At 38.4% G+C, this 22417-nt stretch overlaps 1 protein-coding gene across 1 annotated transcript in view; it reads left to right on the forward strand.

Annotated features, from left to right (window-relative positions):
- The first annotated feature begins 1222 nt into the window (after window positions 1-1222).
- The window catches only part of PKP2 (plakophilin 2), a 33472-nt gene continuing 12277 nt past the window's right edge, over window positions 1223-22417 (forward strand). The window contains exons 1-5 of the mRNA XM_010024687.1: window positions 1223-1330; window positions 3278-3972; window positions 9755-9893; window positions 12282-12489; window positions 18236-18413. Coding sequence (XP_010022989.1) covers window positions 1262-1330; window positions 3278-3972; window positions 9755-9893; window positions 12282-12489; window positions 18236-18413 — 1289 coding nt within the window. The 5' untranslated portion in view covers window positions 1223-1261. The remainder of the gene's footprint in view (window positions 1331-3277; window positions 3973-9754; window positions 9894-12281; window positions 12490-18235; window positions 18414-22417) is intronic.

Consider the following 22417-nt stretch of genomic DNA (forward strand, 5'->3'; position numbering starts at 1 on the left):
TCACGGCCAATTAACTTCTTTATTGACCACTGTTACCTTCTCAGCCTAAACTTCTGCAGCATACGCTGTCCTCATTTATGACTGATTTGACGTGTATCTTACTTTCAACTTCTGTTTCACCTTTTTAAACCTATGTTATTTATATTCCTATGTGTGGATTATCGTAGTAACACAGGAATCTCATGAATAATTATTTCAGCAGTATGTGTTGCTTTAGAAAAAAAAATAATAGAAGCACTTTGATGTTTTTGTTTGGTTTTTAATTAAAAGAAGAATGCAGTATTAATGAAAGAAATAATCAGAATGCACTTCTATTTACAATGCAGAATCATGGGGAAAAAGAAAGAATCAGAGCAGATACGCTGTGGATCTTCTACATTATTTGTAGGATTAGTGAACTTTTTATGTGCAGATTTGAAGTGTCATTAGACAACGCTACTTCATAGCATTATATGCCACCTGCCTGTGGCATAGAATTTATTCATGGACTTTTTGTGCTCTTGGGTGAAGCTCTGAGAAGACTGGTGAAGCATTACTTGCTCCGATATATTGTCATTGCACCAGCATGTAAGCAAGAAGAAACATGAGCAGTTGAGGTAGACAACTATGAAATAAAGCCTACACTCAGTGTATGGTATTTGTTTGCAGTGGTACATTGTGAAAATTGCTCCTCTAGGGTGCACATTAAGAGGTATACACATCAACCCATGTTTCACATCTACAATCTATAATCTACAGCTGCAATATTTTAATTTCTTGTGTACTGTGCATGTTACAGCCTTTAATGTAAACCATTCGTATATATTCAAAGTGGTTATTGTGGAAAAAAATGTTCTTAGTAGCTGCTTAGTGATACCATTTATCAGTACTTAATAATCTGTCATTATCTGCGATATTTAAAATATCTTGCTTTGTTAAAATATTTTTCATTAAATAGCTGCATGAACAACAAGGCTTCTAAAAGTTAAAAATACATCTTAAGTAAAATAAATATGAAACCAAAAAAATGGCTTGCATCCTCAGAAAGCTTTGCTTAGCCATGTTTTGCATGTGACACACCAAATGCAAACGTCTTTCCATCATTTCCTTATCTTGATTTTCAGCTTTTATATGTTAATGGCAGTGCAGACAGGGACATTTCCCTAGTAGTGAAAATTGTCCTTTTTAACATTATCGTGTTCTGTTAAAATCTTACTAATATTAGGTTTTGATTACAGGAAGTTTGCATCGTGCATCCAGTGTTCCAGAGCGTGTCTATAACATGGGGATTACTGAAAATGATTTTGCACCAAGAACTCCCTATGGTTTCTCACATTACCAGTCAAACCAGGTGAGGAAAACAAGGCAATGAATAGAAATAAATATAATATCACATGCATAGTTTCTTATTTTTTTACCACTAATAATATCATGTAGATGGTGTTTCAGGGTTTTCTTGCTTGTTTGTTAGCTTTTTAAAGCCTGAAAATGAGGTTTTTACAACTGATATGTGTTTGTTTGTCCCCTTTCCAGTGACTTCTGAGCCCAGTAGTTTAACTCAGTTGTACAGATGGGCTTTTTGCAATCCTGTTGTTTTTGTGAGAATTGGCATTGGGGTAGAAAATGAAAAAACATATTAACACCCCTCTAAGGCAAAGGCAGTGACAAGGCATATCTTTATCCATCCCACCAAGCAGCAGGTCAGTCAACACTCTGGTGGCTTGAAGCAGGGGCTATGATGCCGCTGTTGGAGGCCAAACAGTTGGAGGTTGCTAAAGGAAGTCCAGCAATCGTGCAGTGTAACTAGTGACATGTGTAGAAGCTGGGAATGTGTGGTGAAAGTGGTTAGGGAATTAAGCATCCAAAACCATGGGAAAAAAGATTGCTTTGTTTTCACAAGGACAGGCAGAGTGTTCCTTATCATTTAAAATAATCCTGTTGTAAAATGTTTTAGCATTACAAGAACTTTGGCAGTACAGTCCTTGCAATACAATGATGTTTCTAAATGGTCTATCATAAATTCACTTGTTACTTTGACCAGCTTTTCTTGGGTTCATGGCCTGAATGCTAAGATAAATGATTGGTTTTCTGCAGGGTTTGTGACACAGCTTATAACTGGTGTGAACCTTTTTGAGGGAGAAACCGTATGAGTTGGAAATCAACACATAGCTCAGTAGCAATGCTGCTGCATGATCATTAGTAAACTGAAAGCAGTTGAGCTTGAGAACAGAAATATTTTAGTAAACAACTTTTCTTTCTTGATTTTAGATTACTCAAGAATGGCTTATTGGCGTTAAAGCTTCTGGCCACTTTTTGAAGCAGCTCTGACTCTGTATGGGGAGAGTTAGAACCATTTCCTTCGATGTATTTCCTTCTCTGTCCTTCTAGCCTCTGTTCTCACCTATCATACAGTCCATAATATTTGAGATTAATTCCTTTTTTCTAGAAGAGAGCAAAAAGAGGAAAACTGGATGTGACACAGGAACCACAAGAAAACACTAGTTTTCAGGATGGTGGAGAGGGAGAGAAGTGCGGGGAGAGAAGTGGGAAAGAAGGAGACTATTTGTCCTGTGTAAAAGTCAGGATATGCAAGATATCCTTACATAGCTTTTGTAGAATAAACAGGTCCAATGATGCTTGCCTCTGCCTTCTAGTGTCAGTGACCTTTACTCCTTTTGTGAGTTGAATATCACCCTTAGTAACTCCTTAACAGTGAAACTAAAGGATTTCAGCCTGACAGCTATCTATTAAGCACTGTCTCTTCAATTAATAACTCATGTAAGCTTCTCAGTTTACTTTAAAAGATGTCTTTAGTATTACAAAACTTTAATACAGCTTGGCAATGGAGTATAGGGGGCTTTGATTTATGGCTGGATGCCACTGTACTTACTGATTTAAATAAAAACAAAGGGCCATGATGATTTGGTTTAATAGCAGATGTGGGTGTTAATACCCAAGGAGTTTCAAATTGAAACTAAAATCTCTATTAATAAGCAGAGTGTTCATTACCAGGCATAATTGACTTAAACACCTATTTTGAGTTAACGACAGAAGACTAGATGCTTAGACTTAGTCTCCTAATGTTTAGACTGTACTACTTCCTGCTTTCATTAGGCAGATGCAAAGAAGTGTTGCAGAATCCCAGTACACAATTTTGGTGAAGTTCACGTTTTCTGTTACTGACAGCAGACCTTAGAATTTTCATGTTTACTTTTTTGGTTTGGTTTCTTTGCTATTAATCCTAATTCTGTGATCTTACTGTGACTCCTGTCCTGTTCTTTTATGCACCTTTGAACAGGTTGCCTCACCATCCTCTTATACAAATGGCTGGGGGACAAGGTTTACTTACAAGACAATGGAAGAGAGAGCTCAAAGGCAGCCTCTGAAGAGACTGGAGGTTTCACCCCAGCAAAGTCCTGAAAGATTGGCATATGTGTCCAGTGATTTTCACTATGATGGAGGAATTTCAGCTGGATTCTCCATGAGGCATGGAGATAGCAGGAGATCCAATGGGACTGTCCCACCAAGATATGCTCGGTCTGAGATTGTTGGTTACACTCTTCGTGATTCAGTGAGCAGGGGACGCTCTTTTAAGAGGCACTCTCACATGGGGGCTATTAATGATGCCATCCTTGATGGTGTTTACCCCAGCCCCACTGTACCTCTGTACCATCAAGGAGGCAACAGTCGCAGTATGTCCAACCTTCTGGAGAAAGAGAACTACCTGACCTCAGGCAGTGCAATGGGACAAGTGAGATCACCGGTTGCTTCCCGTTTGGGACCTCAGAATAGGCAATCTTTAAGGTCCAACTGGTACCAAACTACTTTCAGAAGCACACAGACCAGGAGGGAAGCTTCCCAGCCAGCTTCAATAGCCAGTGTTGCTGCAGAAACAGATGGGAAGAGGATGCCATTGACAGCTGCTGTGGCAGCAGCTGGGAGAAATGGTTTCCTGCAGAGTGAACAAGTCACCATCGATGGCTCTCAGCTGGGGTAAGCACAATGTAGGATCTGCTTTGGTTTTGGGGTGTCACAGCTGAAAGGAATCTATCTGTTTAAAAGAGAAATTAAGCTGACACCTTGTGGTTCAGCAGCCAACAACAGTGTATGAAATGTTGGTGCAGAGGATGCAGAAATCCACTTCCAGTGCAGCAGAGGAAAGGGAGGAAAAAATATTAGTGTATGTATACTGCAGGGTCCATACCTCCTACTCCGATTTGCCGGAGTTTACCTTTTTGCCAAAAGTTAAACAATTTTACAAGGAGATATGAAGTAGTCACTGAGTAATTTACAGCCTAAGTCACAATCAAACTAATGTATTGGCAAATTTTGTGCTTGTAAAGACCAGATGATTTCGGCACTAGTTCTCATAAGAATAGGTCCCCACCAGTGAAGCAGCTTTAGGCAGATTGACAATTTCCAGTTAAAAAATTCTTCATGGTTTCAAGGAAACTTTTTAGTTTTGGTTAACTTCAGTTAAAACACAGGCAGAAATTTTTTTTAGCCCTGTAGCACCATCCTTTCCTAGAACAAACGTAAAATACTCTGAATCTCAGGACCCCAGAGCTGCTTATTACTATGAGATTCTACATGCTCTGAAGACAATATGTTAATTTGAAACCCAGGTAGCTCCATGGCAGAAATTCCCAAAGCTGTCCTCAGACTTCAGGAAAATAGTTTAAAACCTTAGAAAAATTCTTCTTCCTTCTTTTTTCCATTTTTTTCACCCTCCAAAATTACCTTTTTTCCCCCCGAAATTCCCTTCCAGAGAAGATTTCAGAACTTCTACAATCGATTTCATTTTAAAACAAGAAAATTTATTAGTTCTGAAATTCCCCTCAGGAGTGAATAGTTTTTTTCATTTTAGAATAATTCCAAATGTCCCCAGAGCTCTTCAGGCTCAATGGACAAAATAAACCACTTAGTAAACAGTAGATGGTTACTTGTTCTGTTTACTGTGGGTTTCATTGTTTTCATAATCCAAATATGATCCCAAGGTTTCTTATGTGAGTAAATTGTGGTGTAATTTGCAACAGTCTTATAAAGAAATGTTTCTTTTTCCATAGCTGTGTAGCTGTTCATTTTTCTGAAGGCCACCTTTCTCCTTTTCCTAACTTTGCTACTGTGTGAGATGAGGCATCATCTGATATCACTGCTATCAAAAGATCAGCTATTTTCTGTCATCAGCTGCATGTTTTGTGTTATGACTAGATTTACAAACATAGTATTTTGCCCACATCTGATCTGAATTGAAACTTTAACCTCAGGGTGATAGAAGTTAAGATATCTGGTATTTGCGATGTGACTCTTAAGTTTTCAGTCTTTACAGCAAGTGAGTCCAGAAAAAATAGCTGAGAGCTCACAACAGCTGAAGATTTGGGAGTAGTAATGTTGAAAATAGGACTTTGGGAGGACTTTGTTTCTCAATAAGACAATTTACAGACAGGCATATATCCCATTGACTGAATAATCTACCTAACTTCAATCACATACCTGAGTGAATTTCAGAGCCAGAACCAGCAATTTTGATATGTAATTTTGTGTAGGAGCAATTTTGGTTCTTTTGCAGGTGCAGACACTGGAGTCTGGTTGTCTGCCTGCACAAACATCAGCCAAAGTGTTTTTCTTCCCTGCAGATGTAAACATGTATCTTCAGTCATTCTGCAAGTGACTTGTTTGAGACCATGCTGAATTCAGGTGGAAGATTTGTGACATAATGGAAATCTTTGACAACATAATAACTTAAGTGCCAGGTTTTAAGTTCAGCTTTTGCTGGAAATTACAGAGCAAAACAATTTGAAGTGCTGTGAAAGCCTCTAAAGTTCGTATTACAGATTTCCTTTATCTTAGTACTTCTATTTAATTTACTTGTACACGTCTTACTTAGATTTCTTATTAGATTTCTTACTAGATTTCTTATTTATGTTTCTTATTAGAATCTTATGTAGATTTTCAAATGTCCTAGGTTCTACTTTAGTTTCATAGCTCAGTTTTGGGGGGAGCGAGGGGCTCTTTGTTCTACCTGAAGTTTAAAAAATTGTCTGTAAAATATAATAGCTTATGTTAGTGAAGAGGCTGGTAAAAAGCAGCATGTAAGATAAAATTCTGAAGGAGATTTGCACCACTGGATTATTAAATGATGAGGAAGAAACTATAGCCATTTTAGCTGACTGAAGACAGTAGTTGTTTCACATGCTTATGTAATAACATGTGTATGGTACCCACATACATCATTACTGGTTTTGAACATCTAAAACACACATTTAAGAACCTCCCTTGTAATTCTCACCACTGGAAGGGCTGGATGCAGAAGTGTTCAAAACATAATAGACATAATTTTTCTTTGTGGTATTAACTGCTGTCAAATCAGAGATATTTCACTGAGGTCCACCATTCCACCTCTAGTACAATAATTTCTTCTGATGAGACTTCTCAGTTTAAGAAGTTAGTAGAGACTTTCACCTTTCTAGTCATTTCCCATTCTCTTTGATTTTAAAGTTGTGCTATCTGACACATTGCTCACTTATCTGTTGCTCCCTTAATAACTGGAAGGGGGGGAGGGTGGGAAAGATAAGCTTCAGTTTCCTGAATAGTTTGATTTTTCCAGAAAATTGTACTTTTTCACACAAATCACAATTGAGGTCTTTCCAAGGCTAATTAAGAAGATGTAAAGTAGTTGTTTAAGGTTAAAGAGAAACAGTGGACTACCTGTGTATAGTATTTGGAATATATATAAAAGCATTTTCAAACTTTCTGTAGAAGAATTAGCTTATGCTAATTCAAAGTAGAAAAATCAGAATATAGAGATGCTATCTCAGTATCTTCTGATAAAGTGAAGCAGTTAAAAGTATTCTCATACCAAGGGCTTAGGAAAGAGAGAGATTCAATCTGAAGCTCTCTGGAAAAAAAGGTACTTACAGAATCTGACTTCAAAGTGTGCCATCACACAATTATTAGACAACACAGTGTTTATATCTCAAATATGTTACATTCTGGCAATTAAGGTGAAGTCAAAACTTGTAGACTATTGTTCTGTTTAACAGCCATTGCCTAACTGTCCATCTGTTTGTTACCATTACACATGCTAATCAGCCACCTAGCTATTAAGTTTTCTTGTAAATGTTTTGAGGGTAGGATGGAACAATTGAATCAAATCCTATTTTGACAGGAGTTACAGTGCTGCAACCATATCATTGAGGATCAAAGATTATATTGTATCCTTTATTACTGTAAGATAAAACAGTGAATGTTATTTCTACCTAACAAAAAGCAATCCTAGTATGGCAGTGCAGAACAGGAGAGAAAGGGTTTGGCTACTGCACATGAAAAAGTAGCAGCCATGAACAGCTAACTAACTCTAGTGAATGGTCTCAATATACACTCAGCACTTAGAAATTTGGTCTTTGGCTGTACATGTGCTGGCATTGACTATTAATGGACCTGTACTACTCAAAGATATTTTTGGCATCCTGAGGCTGAGTTCCTGCATAGATTCTGCGGTGTCCCATGAGGAATCAGCTCATACAGCAATCCTGATCTTGGGAAGTGCATGGGTAGAGTCCTTCTTTGCTGTTAATCACTGAAATTAAAAATTTAATACATTGGAGGTATCTGCCCCTCTGTAGAAGGCAACTGAATTTGGTCAAAGGGCTCCAAAGTTATTGCAGTGACTAACAGGCAGGTAGGCGTGCACACATGTACACATATATAACATGGTCATAAAACCCTTGTTGATTTAAGAAACATGACTAAAACCCAATCTTGAAAAGCCTATTTTCTCTCCCACTTTAAAGAGAGTAAGAGGAAATGTCATTTGGCTTTTTTACATAACTCACTGGTCAAGATCTTTAAATAAGTTTCTGATTGGTACCTCTAACTTGCAACTCAGAGTAACTTAATAGCTACTTTGTTTTAAATCTGGGCTGAAGTAAACTCTGAAAATCTGCGATGTGTAAGCCTTGCCATACCAGAGCCCAGGGGACTAGAGATACTAACCATCATTCTATCTAATTTCACTTGATTTAACCACTCCATTGACTTCCTCAACATACTGTCCCCTTCATTTCATCTTTATCTTGTACAAGCATGCCTCAGCATCTATAGATGTAGCATATTTGCTCAAAACACTAACTCAGAGGAGGGAGAAGACAAGAAATAATATGATTTATACCAAAAGAAAATAAAAAAGGCAGGTAGAAACCTCAGGAGTATAATTTCATTTGAAACAGGTGCATCAGAATTGTTCTTCACTTCTTTGCCGTCCTTGCAGCCATGCTAATTGTCTTTTGCCTTAGCAAAAGCAAGCAGCAGATGTTGATTTACAGTTTAACTAGCAAGAAAAATTCCAACAAAATCCGTTTTTGTCTCAGAGCTCATGAGTTCATCATAAATATTTAGGGGACAAGAACTGGATTTCAGTGCATTTCCAGCAAGGTTCCCTGTGATAAATGTGCCTTATTTCTGCATGTGTTGTCTGCCTTGCTCCTCCACAGCCTATTCTGGGCAAGCCTGGACTTCTGGGCTTTTTTGCTCCTGCCTGTCTGTTATTCAGACTGTCTCAGATCTGAAGAACTGAGTGACTCCTGGTGCAGCCCTAAAATACATGCTTTAGAAATGTTTCTTTTCTCAGTATCAAAACGTTTTGTATTTCGCTTTTCTGAAAATTATTATTTAGTATTTTTGCTTAGTTTAAAAAAAAGAATTCAATTTAAGCCAATTTATTTCCCATGCACCTATTTTAAGGTAATTGTATCAAAATTTCTAGTTTTAGATGCACTTACTGAGAGGATTGTCAAGCAAACCATTCTCATTCTCGTAACTCTGAAGGAGTTATTGCCAATAACTACTTGTTACAAAGCTGTTCACAGACTGCCCTCTGATCCCTGTTTCAACAAAATTATTTGGTTAAAAAATAACCAGAATACTCATGGGTTTGGCCACTTCCCCTCCACCCTCTTTTTTTGTCTATGTGGAGTGTATTTAAAATCAAAAGTAAATAAAAAGGCTGGGGAGCATAACTACCTGTCCCAGAGGTAATGCACCTGATTGTACCATGAATTGTTTTATGTTCCATTTTTGGGGGAAAAAATGGGTCTGCTGACTTTTCTTCCCAGTTTTCATATGGTTGTCTAATATAATCATCATTCTAACAAATATGCTGGAATTTTGGAGGAAAATAGCCACACATATTTTCAGTCCTACCACAGGCGATGTGCACACTTTATTTAATGAGTGGTGGTTTTATTTTGTCCCACCTGAAAAAAGGCAACTAGAACAAGTTGTTAAGCTTGAAAAAAGCAGATACTGCTCTGCATCTATGTAGCCTGGGAACTAAGAAACTGAAGATAGGCATGAAAACAAATATACAAATATAATAAAGCAATCAATCATCAATCAATCAATGTTTTACTACTGAGTAAAACAGGTATATTCATGATCAGTAGAAGGCACTCTAATTTAGTTACGGCCTTCTTTGGATCTTAGTCCTTCATCCTCTGATGTTTGCATTTTGGTTTTATAATCTGAAGCATGACTTGCTTTGTGCAGACTTCTCATTGCCGCAACACTCCCATTTATTATTTTCGTTTCACTCACGTTATTAGTATCTCTTAAAGCTTTTATAATATTTTCTGCTACTGAAAGGGGAATAATTTTCCAAGAAAAGCTAAAGTTACTTGAAAATTATTAAAATCCTGGCATTACAAGAATTTTTACAGGGCTAATGGTGATTTTTCTGCAGTCTTGCTTCACTATATATGTTGTTTATACTTTTAAGGAGCCCAGAAGGGGAGATGACTCTGGAGCGTGCAGTGAGCATATTGAAGAGTGAAAACACACAGTCCACACCTAGGATTCTTGCTGCAGTGACTTTCATACAGCATGAGTGCTTCCAGAAAGCAGATGCCAGAAGAAAAGTAAGTAATTATTTTTATGCCAGTTACAATCAGGTAGAGCAAATAACTTTCTATACTGTTTGGCACTGTGTGCCAACATGAAAAAGAAAGACACTCCAAGAAACCTTGTAGGGTACTGATGTTGAAGATTTTCCCTAAAATAGGCTGATGTTTTTTGCTGCAGATTCTCTTAAAGCTGTGGAATGGCACTGGTCTATGCTAGCATTTTGTGATTGAAATGTAGGGTTAGAATTCACCCAAACCATCTGTAACTACAGATCTTTATTACCAGAAAATAAATTTTCTATTATCAGAAAATAAAACTTTGGGAGTACAGTGCAAACATCCAAGGTTCAGGATAGGACTGCACAACTGTATTAATACACTGTTTGGATTAAACAAATTTGTTAAGTCTTACAAGTTTTTTGAAGGAGTGTATTAAAAATATTCTCTTCCTCCTTTTTTTAAACATCATTATCAAACACTATTATGGCTCTCTTGCTGAACAGTTCTGTACATTAATGTGTAAGGTGGTTGTTTATTTCAACCAGTTCAGTGCAGTCCAGTTCGGTGACAGCCAAACATCACTCAGTCCTTTTAACTTGCTTCACAGCAGATCAAAGTCTGTTTTGGAAAAAACACCAGTACAATTAGCAGCCTTAATGTCAATCTGAGGACACAGCTTCAGAATTGAATGTTTGAAGGTGTTTATTTATTTAAGGTGGTTTATTATTCAAACTTCTCTTGGGCAGCTTCCTAGAAGAACAAGTGGATGAGTAAAAGAGTTCAAATTGAAGCAATCAGACTTTTTTAGCCTTTCAGCCTGCCTTTCATTTCTGTGTCTTCTGATGCTTTGTTCACAATACTTGATAGTCCTTGGGTCTAGTGGCTTTTCTTTTTCTTGTGAACTTGTGGTCGTAAAGTATATTAGTCAATTTTGTCTCCCATTGAAAATTTAGAATGACCGTTCAATAGGTTTTGTAAGTTCTCCTCTGCATGTGAGGTCAAAATAGCACCACTTCTTTTAAAAAAGCTTTAATTCCTTTAAAATTACCAACAGAAAGTCTGCATATATGTTTGAAAAAAACAACCAGCTATGGTACTGGTGTCAAAAGGGCTTATCTACTGTAATAAAATAGGTCCATGTGCCTTCAGCGTGCTTTATGCTCCACTTACCTCAAGATATATATTTCTGTATTTCATTCTGCTAGCATCTAGATGATAGCTGAATGAACGCAGGGGGAATCAGGTCAGCAGTGCAGTAGCAAGAAGCTGTGCCTTTTGTACAACCATATCAGAAGAAAGGCAGACAGGCAATGTAGTTTGCCAGGGCATGAAGGGCAAAAGGCTTTGTTCCGTTTCATTTCATTGTGTTGCAAACACATCAGCTGCATTGAATTCTTTTTATCGTTAAACTCTGGTCCACTCAAAACAGTTGTATCAGATTTCTAAGTCTTTCACATGCTGTTGATTCTACGCAAGGATGAGTTTGTCCACAAAACCATGTGGCATTTTCAGATGCTGGAGGAAACTGTCCTCAATTGTACATGAATGTAATGTATTTTCCATAGTAAACTCAGTCCTAAATGAGCCAAGGCTTGCTTATGCCACATCACAGCTCATATGGATTCACCATTTGCCACAACATGTAGAACTTGGAAACTGTTTGTTTCAGTACAGCTGCTCTAAAATAGCACCTTCTTGATTCTTTGTTAATTTCAGGGCAAAACCTCATTTTCTAAAGAATTAGACACTGAAGAGTAGTCTTTGTTAAATGTAGGTGGTTCAGTAGCTGACTAGCTTACAGTATTTAATGGTCTACATTTTGAAGTTTACTAGTTTACTATTTTTTTCTCAGTATGATAAAGATAGGAAGCATTATGTACAATTGCTATTTATTTAATACACTTTCAATAAGTGCACAGAAGTTTACAGAGAAAAATGCTGTCTTTCCATCAGGCTGGCTGCTGAGAGAAAAAAAAACCCAAACCAGACTTGGCACATCAGGAACATTTCACATCCAGAAATCTCAAAGCAGTTTATAAATGTTCCAGAGTTAAATCTCAAATACCCATTTCACTAATGTGGAAGCTAAAATACAGAGCAATTAAATGCCTTGTCAGAGAGTACAGATCTTTAGCAAAGCTGGAGGAGATTTAGTTTCATTCTCTTACATTAACTATAAAAATATGATGCCTCCCTTAGTTGTGGATTTTAACTATGACTCATATGAAAGCCCAGAAGTTAACAGTCATGTCCAAATGATTCATGATCTGTGCTTCTAGTCTTTCAAAAAGGAGCAAATGAAGAAAAGTTCCTATGACTATTTAAAGGTTTGCTGGAGGGGAGGGTGGAGTTTGTCATTTGCAGTATCTAACTATTCTCTTCTGTGTTTTGTTTTCCTCACAGGTTTTCTCACTTGGTGGTATCCCCAAGCTTTTACAGCTTCTTGATGTTCAGAATGAGGACATTCAGCGGGCAGCATGTGGTGCATTGAGAAACTTGGTGTTTGAGGACAATGACAACAAATTGGAAGTGTCAGAGCAGAAAGGGATCCTACTCTTGCTCCGCCTACTTCGAAACACCAGGGATGTAGAGACTAAAAAGCAAATAACAGGTAATGTTTTCTGTGCAGTCAAGTGACCATATAAAAGAACAGTGTCACCTATTGTAAGCTTTTCTCTTATGGTGAAATTTCAAGGTCCTTACTCAGGACCAATCTTTAAGACAGTAAGAAGAGACTAGGAACTTCAAGTTCCCCTCTTAAATCTTCTTCAGAAATTACATCGGTCTGTCTGTTTTCAGGAAGCTTAAAGTCCTAGACAGTGCATAAAAGTGAGGCTCCAAACAGCAAATTCTGTAAAACCTTTTTAGTGAGCAGTGATTGGAGCAGTCCCAGAGTTGCCTGGGACCATAATAGATGCCGCTTCTTAGGCAACACCTCAGCCCTCACTTTTTGACACGATGCTGCCAGTGCATACTGGGAGGTCCTTGCTGAAGACACTGCCCCTAAACTGTCAGGTGCTGTGGATAGAAATGGTTTTTCTACTCCCCACAAACTCTACTGCCCCAAATTTTTATTCTGAGCTCCCACTTGCCTAGCTATTTACCTGAGCCTGTCTTCTCAAATCAGTGACAAGCAGAAAGCTCTGCATGCTTTCTATCTGCATAGAGGGGAGAGGATTCCTGCAGGACATCCATTTGTCTGTAAAGATCATATGGCACCACCGGTGGAGTGACCTGCATTCTGGATTCAGTGTTTGCAGGGCTAACATTCTCACCCTTTAATTACTAATGTCCTTGGGGAAGAACTGCTAAAAATGAATAGAGCCCATTGCAGTTTTAAAGGAGGAGCCCTTCAGATCAGAAACCCCATATGCCACCTCTTATTTACATCAATGTAGCAGAAGGAATGGTGAGAGGAAATATCCACCGCTTCTCAGAAAGTAATGTGTGGCTACTGCCTGGTTAGCTTTGCAGCAGCCAGTTAAGAAATGCCCACCACTTCCTCCTGGCACTCCTGATTGACCATGATGTGCCTCTAGGAATTCAACTGCTTGTGACCTACATTCATTCTAATTAGCATGCAGAGGAAGGGTAGGGTTATAAATGGAAGAAAACACTGTGAATAAATTAATGCGGATTTATTTCAAGTGATCTTTAAAGATACCAGTAACATGAGCTATTAAGATAACTGTGTTTGAAAAGATGCAGAAGGTGTCAAGCAGCCTTGAAGCAAAGGCATGTTGAGACCTTCTGTAATTCTGCATTCTTTCAAGTATTTGAAATACTGTGCTCCCTAAGCTGGAGAACAAAGCTTTGTATTGTTGGCTCTATTGGCTCAGTGAACAGCTACGCAACATCAAAATGTTTTAAAGCTTTTCAGATTCATCACATGCAAAATTGGGTCACTTAGTAACTTACTGAATAGTGTGTTGTCTCTGTGCTATTACACACCAGTGAGGGAGGCAGTGAAACTGGTGATACAGTGGCCAGAAAGCTAATGGTCTTTTCTTTATAGCAATTTCATAATTTCTGACAAAAGCTTTGACTGTTTCTCAAGAATAACTCATATGGATATTGTGAATATTACTCTCTTCCCCTTCACCAGTGTGAAAAAGGACGAAGGACCACCTTCTTTCTACAATTACTGCTGTCATTGAGCTTGAATACTTACTTACGAAACATGCAAGACACCAACAAAATATTCAGGCAATATCGAGCAGGATGTTGTAATCTGCATAGAGCAAAATATTCTTATATACTTTCATGCTTAGCAGTTGCAAAGGAGGGCCTTAAATTTACACTAAGAGAAAAGTATTTCTTGCTTTGTTCAAGACCAAATGTGCAGTCAGGAGGAAGCACACTTGGTTGTGGGTCAGGAGGGTCCCTTGGTGAATATGGCACCAGGCCATACTTTTGCCATCACTTGAGCAATTCTTCCAGCTCCCTAGCAAGTTGCAAGTAGTCTACAGGGCAAAGGGCAGTCTGAATGAATGAATTGCTACAAGAGTACTAATTTTCCTTCCAGCCACTTTCCTTCCCAGGCCACTTGCCAACCTTCAAAGGCAGGCAAGGAGTGAGCTGCAGACAGAGGTAGACAGTCACTGTTAAGCATATGCTTACTAAGGTCAGTGCTTCCAGATGATCTTGGCATGTACAGTGATATCTAGGAAACACTGGAATTGCTGTCCTGTACTGATTGACTATGTATCCCGAGAAGAGCTGCAACACAAAGCTTTTCTAAGCACACTGCAAAATACTGAGTGCCTTTCTATGAAAATGGTTAATCCCTGCTGAGCAACAGTTTCCCTGTCTGACTAATGGCTCACATACAAGTTTTGGTTTTCCTCTTGCATTGCCTTTGGCTTCCTACAAGGACTACTGGAATATCACAGCTATACATGCAATCACACTGCAGCGTTGTAACAGTTCCAAGAAAAGGTTAATGCAGAATCTTTGGGCTTCCACCTGGTTAGCATGAAAAGCCCATCTTATTTTCTACAGCATACTTATTGCTTGCCTGCTTTGAATGTAAATTAGAGACTTCCAAATGTGTGATATGATAATTAGGTGAACATCTTCCCCCATAAGAGATGAGTAGAATAGTCTTGGTACCTGATAATACCACACTGAACTCTGATGAAAGACTCCCAGCCAAGGATTGAAAGCATGTGATACTCCTTAAAAAGATGTCTAAGCTCAGCAGAGGGAAGTTCTTTCTTTGTACTGGTATGTAGGAAGCATGGTACCAAACACTCCACCTGACCAAAATACACAAAGATAAGGAAGTGTTGGGAGGAAGGAAGTTAAAACTCTGAGACACAGAAGTTTTCTCATACTGTACTTCACTACCTGTCAGAAATCTGATCTAGTACTTGTGCATATAAGTACATCTCAGCCTTAGATGTTTAACTTTAAGGTCACTTGCTTATTAGTACCAGTAGTGTTGACACAAACACTTGCCTAATATTAAGCTGTATCATATCACGTTTTCTCAAAGAATATTTTGATGGCCTGTATTAGAATACAGTCTGAGCATAGTCATACAGTGTGGTTTGTATCATCCTATGAAAAGACTGAAAGCGATAAGAGTATATGGAGATAAATGCTGATCATAGCAAGTGCTGTCTCACAGTCTATGCATCCCAGGAGAACACACAAAAAGCACAAAAGCAGTACCCCCACCAAAGTGGTTTTGTGCTTATGATGATGGTTTGAAAGCTGCCATGGACAAGTTTACCTAATGGCCCTGTGCAGAAAATAGCTGCCTGGTTTCTTTCTGCCATTTCTGTGCTCATCTGACCTCTTCTTAGTGAGAATGAGATCTCAAGATCACATTGACTGAATTTGTGAGCTTCATAAAATCATTAATACAAGTAAAGTCAAGGAACCATAGGCCCTGTCCTTTGTTTGACATAGAAACAAACTTCTTGCAAATTCCTTAGGAAAGGGATGAGGTTATTCCCAAGGAGAGGATCTCACTTAGTGCAGGAGCCAAGACAGGAATGGTATCTTGTAGTATTTGGAGAGCATACTGAGGATGAGAAAGAAAAATGGCTGTAGCATGAAAAAAAAAAAAAACCAAAACAAAAAAAAAATACTAGTTTTCGAAGATAAGCCAGATGAGCCTCCAGGGAGTATCTAACCTCTTGATCGTGTTATCATGCAGCATAAATCTAAGAAATGAAAGAAAATTTTTCCTGCAGGGAAGATTACAGCACAAACAGAACTGTCATCAAAAGAAATATACATTTAAAAGGAGACCACACCTGTTTTCCCAAATAACCATCTAAGGGAAAACTATACCCCTATGAATACATTATAGCATAGCTGCAAGGTTAGAGCCCACTCCTGAAGACATTTTCTAATGTGAACAAATTCATCCACACCCAGAATGCCATGGAGAGAATCCTTCTGAGCCCAGTGAGGCAGTGCCTGTGGGTAAGGGAAGGATTTTCGATGGAAAATTTAGAGAGTGAGCAACATCTCAATGTTTTTTTTCCTGACAATTCTATTCTAGGTGTCTGTCTATAATTTAATATGCATTTGTTCCTATGATGTTCTGTCCCTGTGCTCTTGCTTTTGTGCCATTCTGTCTCAACCTACTTCTTTACCAGTGTCCTTTGGACTGCATGTGTGGTTTCCTGTAAGCCTTGTTTATCCTTAAAGAAAGTACATACTTCCTTTTATCCCCTGATTCAGAGGTTGAAGAGCCAATCCCAGAAAAAGGAATGGGTAGCTTCTGGCTGGCTTTTGTTTTGATTTTACTATTGCTTACAATAGCTGAAATTAAAGTGTAAGGAGATATAAAAGAAACATTTTTTGTTGTGAACTGATGAAAGGAACATTCACTAATACTCTGCCGGTGTTCAGAGGAGGATGATTGTGAAACTTAGAGCAGCAAGCTGGGGAAAACAATAAATGCCTTTGTAGTGAAAAGCAGAAATACATGTCTTTTTCCAGGGGAAGAGTACTTTAAAAAGAATTTTCATCTGTTGGAATAGAACATAAGCAAAGTTAATCAGTTGTTTTGGGGTTTGGAGATTGTGAGTAGACAAGGTGTGTAGTGTTACTTAATGATTTGTTTAGTGACAAATGTCTGGACAGTAATGACCAACCATCATTTCAAAATCTTTCCCTCCTATAAGGAATTTTGCTATCAGGTGTTAGAGAAACTACTTATCTCTTGTCTTAAAGTGGATTTCCAAAGACCTATAAATTCACTCTTTGTCCCTCCCATCTATCCCCTTTGCATGTGAGTTTATTCTCCCTCTCATTGGTTTTTACTTGTTAGTTGGCAGTGCGACTAGTTCTGCCAGGCATCTAGAAAGGATGAATTCCTCCCTCCAAGTGTGGAGCATGATCACTGGCGTCAGTGTTGTTAGTCCTGTCTAGCTTGTGTTACTTTGGTAACAGAGATGATTGCTACAGATGGGCAATGCGCATGCAGAGCCATGGGAAACTGCACTTCTTGGCCAGGCATTAGACCAACTGTATAAAGATCTGGCATTAATTACATGGATAATTGTACACCTTTTTTTGTCCCATTTCCATGTCCTCAGATCAGGGCTGGCGAAATCTTATCACCCCCTTCTGAGAAACTCGACATGAGCAGGCAGTGTGCGCTTGCAGCCCAGAAAGCCAACCATATCCTGGGCTGTATCAAAAGAAGCGTGACCAGCAGGTCAAAGGAGGTGATCCTGCCCCTCTACTTTGCTCTCGTGAGACCTCACTTGGAGTATTGTGTCCAGTTCTGGTGTCCTCAACATAAAAAGGACATGGAGCTGTTGGAGCAAGTCCAGAGAAGGGCCATGAGGATGATAAGAGGACTGGAGCACCTCCTGTATAAAGACAGGCTGAGAAAGTTGGGGCTGTTCAGCCTGGAGAAGAGAAGGCTGCGTGGAGACCTCATAGCAGCCTTCCAGTATCTGAAGGGGGCCTACAAGGATGTTGGGGAGGGACTCTTCATTAGGGACTCTAGTGGTAGGACAAGGGGTAATGGCTTCAAGCTTAAACAGGGGAAGTTTAGATTAGATATAAGGAAGAAGTTCTTCACAGTGAGGGTGATGAGGCACTGGAATAGGTTGCCCAAGGAAGTTGTGAGTGCTCCAACCCTGGAGACATTTAAGGCCAGATTGGACAGAGCCTTGGGCAACATAGTTTAGTGTGTGGTGTCCCTGCTAATGGCAGGGGGGGTGGAACTAGATGATCTTAAGATCCTTTCCAACCCTAACTATTCTATGATTCTATGAAGTGCCAGGCAGAGTTCTTCACTCATTAACTTCAAGGAGCTTGAGATTAGGCATTTCAAACTGTGGGGGAGTCCTTTTGCCACTCTGATTTTGGTTTGGATATTGCAGGTTTGTTGTGGAATTTGTCCTCCAATGACCAGCTGAAGCACCTGTTGATTAGAGAAGCCCTGCAGACACTGACTGAAGCTGTTCTCATCCCTTACTCGGGCTGGCCAGATAGAGATTACCCCAAATCAAGTGTTTTACCTGACCCCGATATCTTCTACAATGCCACAGGATGCTTAAGGTGAGCACTCAGTCTACAGGTACCCAAAACAATAGTGATGATAAAACAGGCTTGCATACTTATTTTCTTTCTTCCTTTGAACTTTGATGGCTCCATTTGAAATGCTTCATGTGTATTATACCAGAAGAATTACTGCTCAATGCAATGAAAACAGCTTTCTTTATAAGGCTTCTGTGTATTAATTTGATGGGTACTCCACAGACTAAATACACCCATAACAGAAGATAGTAATCTGAGGCCTGACTGGAGCATAGTTGCACTGAAGTCAAAGAGATCCTTCACAGAATAACAGTTGTTGGTATGATGTATAGTACTAGCCCCTGACTGATGACAGTAGTAAAGCCAAAGCTTTTTTAGATGGCTGTAGGAGTGGTATTACAAATCAGCACTGGAGGCAAGCTAACAGAAGCTTTAGAACTATGTGAGCCTTTGAAAGTTATTTGAAAGACTCTAGTGCCATGGTCTCCAAACTTTTTTGATCATACACCCCTGTCAATAAAAAGCTTTTGAGAACACTCCCTCAGTACATGTATATTTATTTGTTTATTTATTTATTTATAGATTATATACATGTACTGCTGTGCTAATATATTATGTACGTTATAAAACATATGTAAAAACAGAAATTAAAAAGGGTGTTATAAAGATGACATAATTACTGTTTTATTTCTTTTTAATTTTATTCATTAATAGAATGAAAATATTTCCTTCAGCACCCTAATGGACTGTCTTGTGCACTCCCTGGGGAGACCAGTGCTCTAGCGGATGTATAGCATGGTGACCTTTAAAGCCTAGGTCTACAGTTATGTGATCGACTGATACAAACACAACACTGATACTTTCATAGGATGTGAAGTTCTTTGACCCATATAAGTATCATTTATAACATCTTTGTTAATAACTCTTCTATAAACAGTTCCTGCTTCATTTTTATTTCTAGAATTTATGAAACACAAGAAGCAACCATCCACTGGAGTCACATAAAAAATATGCCTACTCCACAAGTCAAAATAATTAAGACTCTTAATCATAGATTGAGTATTTGTCTATACTTCTGATTGGCAGAACAGATTTATGATTGTGTTTGTGAAAAGTAACAGTGCAGAACCCCATGAAGAGTCCTAGACAATAGCAGGTAAAGCAGTAAGGTTTATTTTTTTGAAAGACAATTTCTCATTTGTGCTGGAGCTAAACAGTTATAGACAGTAATAGGATTTTTATCATCCCATGCCTCCATTTAGAGAATTTAATTCCGTGAAACAAGAAACTAGTTTTATATGAAGAGTAAAGAAAATTCACAATATTCACATATCACTGTTTCCGGGCAGCCTCAATAGAAATTTGTTGTCATCCATGCTTTATTCAAGCAGTGGTAATGCTGTTTACAGTGGATAGCTCATTGTGGGCAGTTCCTTTGAGGAGTCTTGGGTTCAGACATCCAGCAGTGTTAGCGTTTCCTATAAGAACCACAAAGTTGGCAGTTTTCTCTGACAATTTTTTCCCTTTGCACTTCACTGTTGTATAGCCCTGTAAGTGCCATTTGGGCCACTGAAAGACTTAACATACTCAAAGGTTTAGTTCTGGGTGTCATAGGTTCATCAGTGGGACAAGTGAAGGGCTCATGTTCCTGGAATTTTCTTTCAAGAGAGTGAGCAAGTAATTTTCATCTGCAGCAATATTAGGTATTAATGGGACCATAGTGTTTTCTGCCATTTGTGCTAGGTAAGTTCTACTCACCTGCTATAATACCTGCTGAGTCGTACCAGCTTTACCAGGCACTTTCTACCTTTGGGTAGTAAACAGGACATGCTCAGCACTGGCCAAGTCTTTTTTTCTCCTTGTCATATAAACCACACCTTATAGTTGCATCTATAGTTGCTACTAATAGTAGCATCTCCAAGGACCCTTTGGATAAATGCATAGAGTTAATCCTGAGCCATAGTCACTTCTCATCTAAATCGATGACTTGGAAAGGGGACATGGTACCTACAAGCACATAGAAGTGTTCAGTTTTCAGCTGCTGTCCAAGATGCTTACTTTGATGTATCATAATCTATAGCTAAACTGATTAGAAAATTACTTAACCTAAATTAGGAAAAAGGCTTTTTCAATTTCCGTAGGAAGCCCTGCCCAACTTTTTGCACAACTTCAGTGAACTGAGGACAGTTTGCAGCCATGGGTGGAAGAATAGGTTTAGAGATGTGTATTTACTTCTGTAGTCAGCTAATAGCCTCATGAACAAAGCAGCTATTATAAAGAAACACACCAAAGGCCTTAGTAAATACACCCCTAAGTGGCTGAGGTATAAAACTTATGTCTTTAATAAAAACACCTTTAAAAATAACAGTGTTATTTTAATAACACATAAAAATGTGGTCCTTTGTGAACTCGAAGTCATTGCACGTTAAGTAAATACAAATATGTGTATCAGAGATGCATATCTTGTTTTTACACATTAAAAAAAATGCACGAAAGGACATAGTTTGAAATAATGAGCAATATATAAGTGCAGAGGCATGGCCTGAGTTTTAAACTCTTCTTAGTAAAGGACAAGGAATTAAGTTTGAAATTTAGAGGCTGGGAAGCTGCCCAGTTTTGCCTTACACATACCTGCTTTGCTAACATGTCCTATAGCAGAGTCGCTGTATCTGTACTGCATGAATTTTTACTGTGTAAACAGCTCTGAATCTGAGTCATGTAGTTTCAGAAGACAAATGAATTGTTAGCTACACAAAATACCCAACAATAAAGCACCTTTTTCTGCAGGAACTCCTGTCAGCCCACTAACTACTAATTAACTTCATCTCTAAGTAATAATTAACTTTTATATACTTTGATGGTTCAAAAGCAAATACTGAGAAACATTAACTACTCATAATAAAATCTCTCTAGCTAACGCTAGTGGTGTTGTCTATGAAATGAAGCAGGTTGTCTTTTTCATATTAGTTAGTCCAAGCTGTATTTCTAAAGAAACGAGTCTGGCTGTTAGGTGTGCCATTCTGCAGTGGCACGTCCTGATTCCCCACTGTGTTTGGACTCTGGAACCATCTCTTCCCTATGAGTCAGCCAAAGAGGGCATGGTATTGTTCTCAGTTTTAGCATGGTATTACTCTTTCTGAGCTTGATGGAGCAACTTGACATGTCTTGATATGTGACAAATAAGGCATAACAGAAGCCAAATTGTTTTAAAGTAGATTCTGAATGTTCCTTACTCTGTACAGAAAGTCAGTGAGTTGTCTAGATGCTGAAGGTTATATTACCTATTTTAAAAATATGATGTCCATATTCTAGTCCTTAATTTTAAGAGCTTGGACACTGAAAATTATAATTAGATCAAGAAGGGCTTGAAAATACACAGATAAGGTTGATCTGCAGGCTTGCCAACACACTTTGTAGTAGCAAACAATTTTTAGTGAGGCTTACCACATTTGTACAGACCAAATATCCGAGATTTTTAAGATGAATCAGTTTGTATCTCTTTACTGGAAATTAACATGCCTCTGAAATTAGGTCCCTAGAAGTACTCCTTCTGTATGTATTAATTAAATAAAAAAAAATTAAAAAATATCTGCACAAAGCAAAGTAGAAAACTAAAAGAGCAGCACTGTACAAAGTAATGTGCACCTAGACTACAAAGTAAAAACTACTATGCACTGAGGGAATGATGTTTAAAGGGTATATATATATGTGCCAGAATATAAATCTGTAATTAGTCTTCCCTTTTGTAATACTAACATGTTTGTTGTGCATGTTGATAAAGTCTATAGCCTGCAGCTTCTATTACAGGGTAAAAAAAGTGCTTTGAAGTGCAATACATTATTCATAGTACATTACTTAGTTATAGGAAAATGCTAAAACTTCCTTTCAAAAATTTGCATACACCTATTGACTGAAAGGGACACCCACAGTCCAGATCTAACACTATCATCCGATGTAGGCGTATGCTTTGTACCACACAGCTACCAACTAATAAATTAAAGCTCTCTTCATCCTCCTTGACAGAA

Source organism: Nestor notabilis, unplaced genomic scaffold, assembly GCF_000696875.1.
Source record: "Nestor notabilis isolate BGI_N333 unplaced genomic scaffold, ASM69687v1 scaffold33001, whole genome shotgun sequence".
Taxonomy (NCBI): domain Eukaryota; kingdom Metazoa; phylum Chordata; class Aves; order Psittaciformes; family Psittacidae; genus Nestor; species Nestor notabilis.